The sequence below is a fragment of the Pteropus alecto genome, unplaced genomic scaffold (assembly GCF_000325575.1).
Source record: "Pteropus alecto unplaced genomic scaffold, ASM32557v1 scaffold72, whole genome shotgun sequence".
Classification (NCBI taxonomy): domain Eukaryota; kingdom Metazoa; phylum Chordata; class Mammalia; order Chiroptera; family Pteropodidae; genus Pteropus; species Pteropus alecto.
Genome location: NW_006436811.1, coordinates 10,075,479 through 10,090,853, shown reverse-complemented (window position 1 = coordinate 10,090,853; position 15,375 = coordinate 10,075,479). Strand labels below are relative to the sequence as shown.

The following is a 15,375-nucleotide window of genomic DNA, read 5'->3' as shown; positions in this document are numbered from 1 at the left end:
TCAGTGCTTGGTACTGGAAATACCTAATATGTATACTGATTGGGGCCTTTCTGATGACTTTCTTTGAGAATAAATGCTGGAGATGACTATGATTCTGAGGATATAGGAATATATAAACTCATTTACTAGAGGACAGGAGGCGAATTTTCCTTGGCCATATTTGATAATTTTCTACCTTCATTGGATAGCAACTTAAATATGTTTAAAAATACTGATGAAATATTGGTCCTTTAACAAGACACTTACAATGACTGAATGCTAGAAAAGTTTGGAATGATTTAAAAGGGTGTTTACCTTTTATGTATCCAGAAACTTGGATTATACTGAGTATTTATTTGATGGGGTACATATTTTTATTTTTAAAAGGATATCCAAGAAGCAAACTTCAAGACGTCAAGTAGTCGACTGCTTGCTGCTGTTATGTCAGCTCTGTGTCACACTTCTGTTAAGCTGACTTCGATCTTCCCTATTGCATATGATGGAGAAGTACTACTACGATCAATTGTTAAACAAGTTAGCACAGAGAATGACTCAACACTAGTTCACCGTTTTCCCCTTTTGGTAGCACATATGGAAAAACTCAGCCAGGTAGGTCTTCTTCTGAAAAATCTTTTATAACACTGTCAACAGAGGCATATTTAGCTTGGTGCTTATTCTTCTAAATTAGTAAATATGTTTACCAGATGATTATGTATTTTACAAGAAGAGCTAAAATTAAGAAAAAAATTCTCATGTTTACCTATGAATAAGCGATCTTTTTTTCTCTAATTTTTATTTTTTAATGGTCTTTAACCTATAAAAAAATTGACAATTATGTAATGAATTCCTATGTATTTATTTTTGGCTGAATCATTTGAAAGTTGCAGATACTATAAGCAAACTCTTACATTCTAATATAATATTTTAGATTGCCAAGATTGAATTTTAAGGAAATAAATATCTTTTAAAGATTTTCTGTTAACATTTTGGTACATTAAAATAAGCATTATAAAACAATAGTCATAGAAACATGAAGAATTAACTCAAATACACATGAAAACCATGCATAATTACTCCCAAGTTGATGAGAATTAATCTTTAAAACAAAAGTTAAAAAAGGAGTACAAAATGGAAAAATTATCCTAATTATTGTATGCTAGCAATTTTCTGTTGACTAAAACAACAGAAAAATTAAGAGAAAACTTTCAGTGACAAATGGAAATAAAAAAGGATAATAGCAGAATGGAAAGAAAATTTCCAGAGTTACTATAATACCTTTGTAAGATCTTAGTAGTAATAATAAAAGTAAATATAAGAAGGACTTTAGAGTGAACCAGCATGGAAAAAATTTTTAACCTTACTAATAATTAAATGTGAATGAAAGTTCTATTGACGTTATCAACTTATTTGTAAAAAAAAAAAATAGGAAAAATAGATTTCTTATGCTGGTAAGACTATGAGGAAACCTACTGAACTTATAGATGGTTTAAGACATTATGTAATTAGTGTTAATAATCTTTTTCTTCTCATCTTTCAGCAAATATTGATTGTGCATTTACTATTTGCTGGGAATATAATTAAGTACTAGTTGAGAAAAATGAGTGAAATGATAAATACAGCTCTTAAATTGGTGCCATATAGAAGATATTTTTACAAGATAAATTCTCAACTCAGTATTACATGCGATGAGCAAAGGAAATTTTTTGAGGAAATAATTTGAAGACCTAAGATATATGTGTGTTTTATTAAAAGGAAAAATTAGAAACCTAATTAGAGGTGTAACTATATCATTAAGTGAAATTGTTGAATTTAGATATATCACTTTGATAGAATCTGGTTCAGCCATTAAGAACAGCTATTTAATATTAAGGCAGATATTTTTAAATTAAAAAACGAGAAACAAAAGTATAAATGTACTGTGATGAATGACTGTAAATATGTATGCAAAAGGCATATATAGTTTGCAATATGTAAATAATACATATTTTAGAAGAGAATACCGAGAAGTGAAAATAATGTTTTGCCGCTAAAGTTATGGGTGATCTGTATTTTTCTTCAGGAATTTCCTTTAGCGTTGCTGTATTTTCTTTAAAAATACAGTAAAATTTAACAATATTTTAAAAACAATTTTAAAGAACTAACATTTGCTGATTATTAATAACTGATAATTGTATATTTGTATTTCTGAATATTCTATGAAGATATATCCTGGTTAGTTTATTTCTATTCTTTTTAATGGATATTCTACCATTTGAGTTTAGTATAATAATTTCATCATATATATATATTTACGTTGTTGTTTCTCACATTTCAGTATTTTAAACAATACTGTTATTTTCAATATTGACTGAATTTTTATGGATATTCATACTGATTTTTTTCTGGGATAAATCTTTATGAGTGGAAAAACTCTTAACTCAAGGAGAAGCATGTTAAGACTGTGTCACAAACTGGCAAAATGCCCTGCAGAAAGCTAGTGTCAGTTTGCAATCCCACCACCAGTTAATACGATGACCTTTTTCTGAAATTTTAGTAGCCAGTGATGTGCTAATTTTTTTTTTTTTTTTTTTGGAAAAAAGGAAATAAGTAATGTTCATGCTGGATATCAATCAAAATCAATCACCTTTTTCCTTTTTTCTGAAAAAAAATATTTTCCCAGTGGACTTTAATAGGATTCTGTAATTTCTCATCTTGCAGTTTTTTCATTGGTAGGAGTTGGAATTTTCCTGTCTTCACTTATGAAATTGAATACATTGAAGTTGTAAAATTTTATAGAAATAGTTATAGTAGAATTTTATATTTTTATTTCATGTATGTACAGGAAGCTTTTATTAGAAAATAGATTTATACAGACTACAGTATTTCATAGTTGTTTTACCTCTTAATATACCAGAAATCTCAGACTGTAATCTTGTCCTATAGAAAAAGCTTTTTAAAAGGGAAGAGTTTTATTTGTCAAAAGAGATTGTTATGAAAAGTTAAGAGAGTAAGTGGAAAGCTAATAGACATGTATACCTGTTATGATACACAGACTAATAATTCAAAAAGGACTTCTAAGTGAAAAGTAGATATAATGACTCCACATACAGCTGTATAGATTTAGAGACATAGACTCAAGTCTGAACTTTAGAATGTCATCTAGAAAGACAGGATTTTGCACTTGAGTGCTCACGTGAAGGAAGATGAAGCAGTATCTTAGAACTGTTTCTTTTCGTGTATCGCAGAGTGAAGAGAATATCTCAGGGATGACAAGCTTCCGTGAAGTTCTGGAGAAAATGCTGGTCATCGTTGTGCTCCCAGTCAGGAACAGCCTGAGGAGGGAAAATGAGCTCTTCTCCTCCCACCTGGTCTCCAATACCTGTGGGTTACTGGCCAGTATTGTCAGTGAACTGACAGCGTCAGCCCTGGGATCTGAGGTAATGTTCTATTTTGAGACTGGATAATAAGCACATGTTTAAATTTTCCACATAATTTCTTTTTCATATATTTTGGCTTCATAGAAACTGATTCCAATCCCACTGTATTTTTCTTTTTCTTAAAAAATACCGTTAGGCTAAGCTGTTTGTTTTCCCCTTCCTTATACCTCTTCTCTGCTCTTATTTGCTTCCTCTCCCTCACCAGTTTACTCAGGATGTCACAGTAATATAAAGTATATACATTTTTCTCTTAGCCGCCCCATTGCACAACCCCAGTGCTGTATCCCAAAGAAAGCAAACAGTTGGTGTTACTGGGTGATGGGTGATAGAAGTAGGACTGCTGAGCATATGGTATGGAAAAGGTGAAGAGGTTCAAACCTTAGCTCCGCCCATTTGATTGACCCTAGACAAAAACGTATGTAAAATGGGAATAAGAATTTTTATCTCGCTTCTATCACAAAGTTTCCTTAATTGTAGTAAAATATAGATAACATAAAATGTACTGTTCTTCCTATTTTTATGTCTGCAGTTCAGTGACATTAAGTACATTCACATTGTTGTACAGGCATTATCACAAAGTTTTAAAAGGATCAAATGTTATGTTTAAGAAACCCATTTTGAAACTTTTAAGTGCCATTACATTTTGTAAAGTGGTGTTATGTTTCACTATTTCACTGCCCTACTCAATCTGTTTTATGATTTGTCTAAAACATTTTGGCTGACTTTGGCGAATGTTTCTATATTTTTCCCCAAAAGCAGACAGTACATTGGTTTTGAAAATCATATTATAATATGAAATATCTTGTAGCATTCAAATGAATGTTTAATAACTAGCATATACTCAGTGGTCCCAGGTCTCAAATTTCTTACAAAGGAACTTTTTTCCTCTATTTTACTTATATAATTCCTAGTCTTTGCTTTTTCTTAGTTATAAATTTTAGAATCTATTCTGAATTAACCTATCCAGTCAACACTCATTACTGATTCATAATGACAGTTAAGCCTTAGGATTTCTGAATGATCACGTGTACCTGAGCAGATTTTAGTATCTCCCCCTGGGAAGCACTTCCTCCATTTCTTGGTTAGCTTGGCCTTGAAGGCTACTGAGGCCCTTGTCAGAAATTTTATTATTATTATTTTTTTTACTTATTCATTCAGTCTGAAATGTGCTTGCTTCCCTTCTGTACTAGATCCTGAAAGAAAAGGTCAGCAGTGCATAGGTCCCCCTCAGAATGTTACTATCTGCTTATCCCCAGTGAACTCACCTTTCTAATGAAAAGGAAAACCCAAAATTATAGGTGCCTAATATACAACCTTGGGAGTTCCTGAAGGTCCTTTCTTAGATACCCATATTTCTTTCTTTCCCAGAGCGGTTTGTAATTTTCACTAGAATCATAAACTTCCAATTTTTTTCCTCTTGTAGTTCTTCCAAATTTCTACAGCCAACATAGATCGGTAGCAGGCTCTGTAATTAAAAAGAGTGGTTTCAAACCAAAATAAGTTCTCTGATCCTCTCTAATGAGAGTCTGTAATTCATGAGGTTATTTTTGTGTGTGTATGTATTAAAAATATTGAATGCCAAGTTATAGTATCACTGTATACATTAGTGGTATTAATACCTAAGACAACATATTCTGCAAATGAAGTCTTAAAAATTCACAGATAAGTGGAGGGATGGTCTGACAGAAATGGAGAACTGAATCTACCTCTATTTCTTGAATACCTGTCTCTACAGAATTCCTAGAGCTCTGTGTAGCATAGTTTAAAAACTTGGTCTATAGAATGTCTATGAAATTTTTGGTATCTCTTTTCAGAATGATAATTCATTCATATGGTATGACTGATAACTTACAACTTTATAGAGCTAACACTATAAATAAAGTGAAATGTATAGTTTACTGTGACTAAAAGAAGAATATTTTCAAGTGATAATGATTTGTGAATTTGGAATGTTAAAATCTGATTTTATTGCTGGTTAATCTCTCAATAGAATGTACCTTAAGGTTTAAACTTACTCATTAAATGTAGGTTACTCTATTGAACTTCTTAGAAACCTTTGGGTAGTTTTGTTAACGATATGTTATTAATACTCAGGTACAGGCTACTAATATAATTGCTTTTGTCTTTCACAGATTGATGGACTTAATTCTCTCCACTCTGTTAAAGCCAGCGCTAACCGATTCACAAAAACAAGTCAGGGAAGAAGTTGGAACACTGGTAATGGGTCCCCTGATGCAATTTGTTTTTCAGTGGACAAACCTGGAATAGTTGTGGTTGGTTTTTCTGTCTATGGAGGAGGTGGAATTCATGAATATGAATTAGAGGTGTTGGTTGATGATGTAAGTACCATTCTTACAGTGTTCATGTTGCTGTGTGGGATGTGTGTCGGAACTTAATAATATAGTATGATAATCCAAACTTTGAGGGTTTAGCAGATCAGTTGTAGATGGGCAACATTAAAGAAATTGAAAGGGAGTGATTCTACCTGATAAATTGTGAGACATCTTGGATCACTCTTACCTCACTTTTTTTATACTTCCAGGGAAGATTAAAAAAAAAAAAAGAAGACTAGACATTTTATAGTTAACCCTCCAATTTCAATCTTGAGTAAATTCTTTTTGTTATTAAAAGTTTTCAAGAAACAAAAACAGTATTTAGGCTGCTGTTATTACCTGTATTTGTGGTTAAGCAATTTTGTCATAGAGTGCTAATGGATGATTCTTAGTAAAGATGGTATTTTAATGATTGATTAATTTAACTGTATTTACTATATTCTCTAAATTACTTAACGGACCTGAGTTTTCACAAAGTTCTATTAAAATGGTACAGAATGGTAATTATTCCTCATAAATAACAATCTATCTTATTTGATTCTTTTAAGCAATTAATTTAAATTATTTCCCTACTTCATTAGGTTCTATAATTACATACAGCACTCTTCTTGTGCAGAAGCGAGAATTGTTTGAAGACATCAGATGAGAAAAGTCCACTTAAATGATTTAGCTATTGAAGACCCCTCAGGAAATCAGATAAACATGAATAGTTTATAGAGTACCAAAAAAATTAAATAATGGAAATGCTAATAGCTAATTTTTATATGCAAGAAAATAAACTGCTTTAAAACAATAATCGACATGTTCTTGTTCATATCATAAAGAGTATAGTGGATTTTGTTTTGGTTTGTTTTAATTAGAGTGAACATGCAGGAGATTCAACCCATTCTCATAGGTGGACTTCTCTAGAATTAGTCAAAGGAACCTACACAACGGATGATTCACCCAGTGATATAGCTGAAATCAGACTTGACAAAGTTGTTCCTTTAAAGGTAATTTTACTAATATGTTTCTTATGTAAATGAGAGGTATTGTTATGTAGTTTACTTTAAAAATAGTGAAAACTATTCCTTTACGCGGTGCTTTAAATGTTTATAGATTACCTACTATATTCCTATTATTGTACTGTTTTATATTCTGTTTTCACAGAATCTCTCTTACAGTCTGGTATAGCAAAAAGTCTTGTTAGATTTTGGAGTCAAACCGACCTACCTCCAAATATCTGCTCTTTCACATACTGGCTCTAAGACATGGACATGTCATCATTTAACCGGTCTGAGACTTACCTGTACTTTAGGAAGGATAAAACCTATATTGTAGTGTTGTTCAGATTAAATTAAATAATGGAATAAAGTTCTAACCTCAATGCCTAGCACAGTATGGAAACTAAATAAGCATTAGTTCCTGTCCTTCCTGCTCTTAATGTGCCAAAACTCATTTAAAAAATATTAGTTTATATAACTTAATCATCTAGCAGTAAATAACTGTTTAGCAAAACAAATTTTAATTAATGTTAAAATAATTATTAATAGAGTAATTCTGAATTCAATTATAATAATTTTCGTTATAGAGCAGAATTTTAGATAAGGTAAGTTTACCAGAGACTTTATCAAAAAGAATTTAGATACCGAAAAAAAGAAAAAAAATCAAAACCTTCACTGTGAAGTTTATATCATGAATCATAAGGCACTAATATCTGTATCTCACATTTTCTATGTATAGCACATCATATTTTGGACAACTTTTTCTTATGGATTTTTTTTCTCGTGTCTACCTACTTTTGTCTCTGATTATATCTTAAAAATAAAAATATAATGGACTCACCATTAGTTTTTACTTTTAAAATTATTTCAAAAGTTAAACTCATCAAAGAAAACTATTACCTTATAATGTTTTATAAATCTTTTATTATCACCGATACTCCTTACAGTGTTGTTAAGAGCAGGAACTAGAGTCACGATGCCCGTATTCAAATCCTAGTTCTATCACTTGTTAGCTTTGTGACTACAGGCAAGTTACTTAATTTCTCTGTGCCTCAGATTCCTCATCTGTAAATAGGAATAATGACAGTACTTACCTCATGAGGTCATTTTAAGGATTAATTTAATTAAATCACATTATTTAGGACAGTTTCTGTTAAGTAATGAATAAGTGTTCGTGATCGTGTTTGATTCATTAAAAACTCATTTAACCAAATCGCCTATGTATATGACAGACACTCAATATATTTGCCCAGTTTATTGCAGAGTTCTTTTTGTATATCTTCTGCACATTCTGAATAAATATAAACATGTTTTACATCATTATTGTGAAGGAAAATGTTAAATATGCTGTGCGCTTGAGAAACTATGGAAGCCGTACAGCCAATGGAGATGGAGGAATGACCACAGTTCAGTGCCCTGACGGCGTGACGTTTACATTCAGCACGTGCAGTTTGAGTAGTAATGGCACAAACCAAACCAGAGGACAGATTCCACAGATACTCTACTATAGGTAGGTGTGTGTAGAGAGAGAGGGAACTGTTTTAATATGGTAGAGCATACACAATTCACTATCAAGGTAAAAAAAAATGCTGTATGGGTAGTAGTAAATAAATTCTAGTCTACCTTTCTTGCACATAGTACTTGTGCTAATTTATATAAAAAGTTCTCATTATGTAAATTCAGTTTTACTATAAAGATGACTGCTTTAAGATGTTTCTTTTGCCATTATTTTTATAATATCTTTGAAACTTTTATATACTGGGTATATATGCTATTTGTTTTCATTTTTATAGTTTATGGTCTGCACTTTTAAATTTAAATGGAATGTATTCTTTTTTTTTTTTCCTCAAAAATACCTTAAATTGACAGTCAGTCAACTCTACCCAAGTACTTGTATTGCCTTGATCCTTTCGTCCAGTTTGCAGAATATTTTGGTCTGTGAATTTAGTCCTTGGGGCCCTCAAATATATAATGGTGTATTTCTTATAATATCTTTAACAATAACCATTTCTTATGTAAACAGTGGAAAAGAAATGATAACAATTTGGGTTAAAAACTTTTTAACTATACATTTCTCACTGAGTCTGAATTTTTCTTTTGGCAACTTAGCTGGAATTATAGGGAGCAGTGACTGTCAATCACCATATTTGTCCTCAACCTGCACTGAAGTTGCACATCACTTTCAGAGGCTTGCCTTCCTCTCTTTCCTTCATAAACAATCTGGGGACACTGCCTAGGTAGTTAACACAGAACAGTTTACCTAGATGTAGATTTTCTGCCTCCTTTCTCCATGTGAAATAGAAATAACAGGCATTAAATAACTACATAGGAGCATATTGCTGCTGAGATACAAAAGCTTTCTAGTCCTTCTACCCAATCATGAAAACTTTTTCTGTTACATAGAGGAATAGCACTACAATAAACAAATATTACTTTCTTTATTAAAGCATAGATTAAAAACCATATCATACACCAGGGAAGAGTTATATATTTCAAAAAGCTGGAGAGCCTGTTAAAAGTGTCTGCTCTCCAGCCTTTTGTATCTTCTACAAAATACAGTGTTTTAGATGTCTTGATACTTTTCACCAAGCTTTAAAATAAATAACCTTAGCTTCAATTAAAAATTAAATTTAAAAAGATTAAAGTCTCTTAACTTTACCATCCTACTCTGATGGCTTCTAAGTTTATATCTCTAGCTTTTACCTCCTCTGAGCCCTAGACTGAATATCCAGGTCCCTCTTTGATATCTTTATTTGAGTGACAATAATAGAGATGACGATGATAGTTAATGTGTACTGAGCACTTACTGTATGCCACGCAGTGCTCTAAGTGCTTTATCAGTGTTATCTCAGCTAGTTCTCATGGTAACCCCATGAGGGTAGGCACTTTTCCTTTCCCTGCTTTACAGATGAGGGAGCCGAGACAGAGTAGTTAAACCACTTATCTAAAGGCACTGTTGTAGTGATTTAAGGTCTTGGAGTTCGTAGGCAGGAAACTGAATGACCTATTCTTACCTACTATACCACACATCTACTTTAAGGCTGCTCTAGGTAGTTGGCTAACAGACAATATTAGTTTAATGTGTCCAGAGTAGTCCTCTCCATCTACAGTTACAGCCAAGCACCTAGGAGGCATTCTTGACTTCTTCATACTTTACATTTAGTTCATCAAGTCCTGGCAGCTGTACTTTTATAATGTCCTAGATCTGACCTTTTATACCACTCTCATAATTAACAGTCTAGTCCAGACCATCACTACTCCTACCCGGTTAACTGTAATAGCCTCTAGACCAGCCTCGTTCCTTTCGCATTGCCCTCCTACAGTCAGTTCTCCACAGCACAGCCAGAATGGTCTTATAGACATGTAAATCATGTCAGGTTCTGTTCCTGGGCAAAACCCTCTCATACCTTCCCATTCCATTATGAAATACATAGTCGTTACTGTGGCGTACAGATTTCACGTGATCTGACTCCTGCTTACTTTTACCACCTTGTCACTTTTTACTCTCCTTTCGTTCCAGATACACTTGTCTTCCTTCTGCTCCTGGAACTCACCCATCTTGTACCTGTCTGAACCTTTATCTTACTGTTCCTTTTGCCTGAATACTTTCTTTCTCAGACTTTTTTTTTAAAAAAAGCATAATTTGGGCTTTTGTTTAATATTAGTTTTAAGATAGATTCTCCTTGATCTTATTTAAAATAACTTTATGCCCTAATCCTGCTTTTGTTTTTGTTGAGGCCCTATCACTCCTTGACATTATATAATTATATATTTACTTTTTAAACTTTAATTTTTTAAATTTGAAATGAGAAGCTGTGATCTAGACTCAATTCCTAGAGTTGGATCACATTTTATCTACCATGTAAAATAATCTCATGTGTCACTCACGTTACAGGAGTGAATTTGATGGAGATTTACAGTCCCAACTTCTGAGTAAAGCCAATGAGGAAGATAAAAACTGTAGCAGAGCTCTCTCTGTGGTAAGCACCGTTGTTCGAGCTGCAAAAGACCTCTTGCACAGAGCTCTAGCTGTGGATGGTAAGACTTTTACTTTCTTTACAGTCATATTTTACATTAATTATGCTCAGAGTTCCTAAAGAGGAACCATCTTGTAGAATTCCAGAGTGTTTTATTCATTATAGAACCACACATACACATACATTCATTTAGGATTAGCCATACTCTACTGTAATTAGCCATAGTATAATGTAGGCTTTTTTAGAATGTTCAAAGGCAACTACCTGATAATTGTTATTTTCTTAGTTAACTTAATAAAAGAAAAACTTGATTAAACAAAGTCTGCTTTATCCTTTCAATAGTCAAAAAGCATTTTGTTTTCTCCTTTAGACATATTTTTCTTCCTATATGTACTATTTCCAGTAATGGTTTCACCATTTACCCAAAGGTCTGGATAACACTAAACGTTCCCCCCAATTCAGTTTTTTAAATTGAGTTCTTCCACTGGAAACTCTTCAGCTTGTGTTCACCCCTGTCTGTCCTCACAGTTCGAGCTGCCATGGTGCAAGCATGTGTCCCATTTTTCATGGATGGATAACATGCTGATAAGTTCACGGCTGCTTTTTCCCCATTCCCTGTCAAGTTATTCAGTCACCCTCCACTCTGGCAGCAGAGTTACAGATGTTTACAAAAACATTCACTGTTACTCATCCCATCTTACCGATGTATAACATTTGTTCCTAAGCCTAGTTGCATATCAGATTCTCCTGGGACACTTATTAAAAATTAAGAATATTTGGCCCATCCAAACTAGGGGTTTAGGCTAGACTAAGAAACTGTACTTTTTAAATAAGCGTCCAGCCTATGCTGAGGCAAAGCAGATCGAGAAACAAGTATTGGATTTAATTGATTGGCCTTTAACATAAAGGTCTTCACTATCTAGACTCAACTTATCTTTCCAGCACCATATTCGTGGATAAATGATTAAAACATCCATCAGCACAGTGCTTTCCTTGGAAAAATAGAAGGCATGATAGCCTAATAATAGCAAACATTTTTGGAGCACTTATTATATGCAGGCATTGTTCTAAGTTTTTTATGTTTGTTACCCTTCACAGCATCCAGTGAGAGAAGTACTGTTATTATCCTCTTTTCAGATGTATACTGAGGCACGTACAGATTAAGTAATTTGCCTGATGTCACACATATAGCCACATGTGATCCCAAGAATACTGGTTTAAAATCATGACTGTTACTATAGGTTCTAATCCTGGCTCTATCATTGTACAGGTGTACAATTTGGGACAAGGTACTTGAACACCAAGTGCCTTGATTTCCCCTTCTAAAAAGTGGATAGAAAACAAGTTTCTCATTGATTAATTGAGATAACATATGTAAATAAAGCCCTTGGGTTAGTGTCAGGTACTTTGTAAGCATTCAATCAATGCCAGCCATAATTTTGCTCAAGATAATAGAATACAGTTTAGTATAGCATACATACATTATAATGAAATTACCTCTAACTGTAGTTTTAATGCCTTTTTTAGCTGATGACATTCCAGAACTGCTTAGCTCTTCCAGTCTGTTTTCCATGCTGCTTCCCCTTATTATAGCCTACATAGGACCAGTAGCTGCTGCTATTCCCAAGGTGTGTAATTTAATTCTATAACTTTGAATCTTTTTTTTTTAATGTCACTTTTTAGATTTTGTATTCTTCCTTGAAAAATACTTTAATCTTTGAGGCACCTGGGTTACAGGTAACAACAGAGATAGACATATTAAAAGGTAGAAGTCATTAGTTAAACCTCTCTGTTTTATTATATTACTGGATTACTGTGTTTACTTATTGGTTTTACATTTGAAGAATTTGGAAATGGGAAATATATTTTAGAGGCATGATATATAAAGAAAGCTTAAGTTAACTGGTTTTTTTAATTTGAAATTTATGCCAAATTTTCTTCATTTCGAATAAACATAGGAATGTAAAAGGTTTGGAGTATTTTGAAATTGCAAAGTATTCAAGACAAGGAGGAAATCATAAATTATTGATTCTTTGGCATAATTATTGAATAAAACGTAGTTTAATGCATATCACAAAAGGACAGAGTATTTAAAAATACAAACTAGGTTATTTTCATATAATAGCTAAGACATCTAAGCTAAATCCTTTTTTCCCAAAGAACAAATTTCTCTTAAACAAAAACTTAGCCAGAAGAAACTCTAGTTGGAAATTCTTAATAATGAGGATAATTAACAATTATAGTAATTAACAATTTTAAAACAACTTTTACATTTATTATCTCATTTAATCATTTTTTCTACACTAGGTGGCTGTAGAAGTCTTTGGTCTTGTTCAACAGTTGCTTCCCTCAGTTGCCATTTTGAATCAGAAGTATGCGCCCCCTGCATTCAATCCTAATCAGTCAACAGATAGCACCACAGGAAACCAGCCTGAGCAAGGCCTCTCTGCTTGTACAACCTCTAATCATTATGCTGTCATAGAGAGTGAGCACCCCTATAAACCTGCATGTGTGATGCACTACAAGGTAGGCACCAGTTCCTAGGGAAAGTTTAAATTTAAAATTGGTTTGATGTTCTATAATGATATCTTAAAGGATACTGAGCCTCAAGCTCAGAAATGTAACTTCTTTTATAGAAGGTAGTTAGGCCATTGTCAGATACGCAAGACAGTTTTTTATCATTAAAGAGTATAGTTTTGTAAAGTTTATGAGAGTTGTTCTCATATCTTTTTATAAGTACAGTGCAGTATATAATGCCAAACTGCATATTATGTATTGTAATAGTAGTGGATATAACCATTAAAACTTAAAAATCATACTTTTGAACTGATATTTGTACCACAGCCTGAACTCTGAAAATTTGCATACCCAATGTAGACATTAAAGTACTCTATCATGCATAATGTAAAAACTACATTAAAACATTTATAAATATATTATAGGGCATAAAAGATCCTATTCCTTCTCTTTAAACTGTATCATATAAATTGAGGAGATCAACTTTATGAATTTAATTAAAAGTTTAAGTTCTCTGTGCTTATAAAATATTCAACTTCTTATTTTAGAATATGGTAAATATATAAAAGGAGGAACCAGTACATTTATCCATCATCCCAGATTCAGCAGTTATCAAATCTTGGTCATACCTGTTTCATTTGTTCTCCACCCATTTGTCCCCTTCTATATTGTTTTAAAGCACATTCGTGAATTTTTCATGTATCTCTAAAATATAAGGACCATAAAAAATAATCATATTATTATCACATCAAAAAAACTAATAATTCCTTTATATCATCAAATATGCAAACTTTTAATTGTTTGAATTACAATCTAAATGAAATTTTAATGTTTTTAATTGTTTGAATTAGAATCCAAATAAGATCCACCGAATTTGATTATGTCCCTTAAGTCTCTTTTAATCTGTAAGATCCCCTCCATTTCTCTTTTCTGTTTCCTTGAGTTTTATTTAAGAAACTGGATCTTATGTCCTTGTAGGACAGGAGCCTCTCCAGCTTGCCTCCTGTGTCCTTTAGATACACCTCTGTGGTCATTCATAGCATCCTGGCTCTCTGGTATAATAAGATTTTCCAGGTTCATCTTACATGTTTTTCTGCCTCAGACCTGAAACCAGCCATTTTTTCAAAGTGCCCTGGTTCCTTTTAATGGTGATGGGTATTTAAAAGCCAATATCTGGCACTGAAGATGCTCATTTCTCTTGCGTTGGTCATTATTTCTAGATATTTTATAATGCCAAGAACTAGTAAATACACTCACATATAATCACTCATATATTTATACACACAGACACATACTATTTTTATATATGTGTATATGTATTTATATATGTGAATGTATATATATTTATGTCTGGATGCATTTATGTGTATATTTTTTTTAATACAAAATACTTCATGAGTTTGTGCTGATGTTACTAATTCAAAATAAGGACTGCAGTATGTTACACATGACTCTTTTCTTCTGCTTTTAGAATCCCTGTTATCGATGACACTGGAAATATTAGAATTAGAAAATCAGTTATTTATTTTCTGTATGTGTGTGCATGTGTTGTGTGTTTTGTGCGTATGTATGTTGTCTTTTGGGTATGCCCCAGCTAGGATGTATAGAGAAATGACTGTGTTTTAAAGGAAGTGGGTTTGATCAGTTACGGTGTTACAAAGTAAGTTGGAATAGTCCCCCTCTGTGCAGTTATGCCACTAATTAAATATACTTTTGGCATCATTTATTCTCCTTTAATTTTGATTTTTTAGGAATTGCTTTTAAAATCTTGTTTTGCTTTATAGTAATTTAAGTAATTGCATAGTACTAAGTCAAATCTGTAAAACAAATTAGTATAGTCAAAGAAGTCTGGCTTTTATCTCTATCCCCTCACTCTGTTCCCTCCTTTCCTGTCATAGGTAGCATTTTATTTTATTATAATTTCGTAGTTTATCCTTCCATTGTTTCTTTTAGTGTAAGTATAGACACACATATACAGATGCAGATGAAATGTGTGTGTGTATTCATTGCTCATATATTTCAATTTTTTATTTCAAATATTTTCAAACCTGTAGAAAAAAGTAACAAGATTTGTACAATGAACACCCATACGTGTTTCACTTAGCTTATTCAGGTAACATTTTGCCACCTTTGTTGTATTTACTTATATATTTGTTTATTTATTTATTGC

The 15,375-nt window shown here is 32.5% G+C and overlaps 1 protein-coding gene across 1 annotated transcript in view; it reads left to right on the top strand.

Annotated features, from left to right (window-relative positions):
- Nucleotides 1-15,375, top strand: part of MYCBP2 (MYC binding protein 2, E3 ubiquitin protein ligase) — a 236,802-nt gene that overhangs the window by 121,377 nt on the left and 100,050 nt on the right. Inside the window, 8 exon segments of the mRNA XM_015590881.2 lie at nt 367-588; nt 3,204-3,395; nt 5,528-5,734; nt 6,589-6,720; nt 8,043-8,221; nt 10,607-10,749; nt 12,216-12,316; nt 12,996-13,214. Coding sequence (XP_015446367.1) covers nt 367-588; nt 3,204-3,395; nt 5,528-5,734; nt 6,589-6,720; nt 8,043-8,221; nt 10,607-10,749; nt 12,216-12,316; nt 12,996-13,214 — 1,395 coding nt within the window.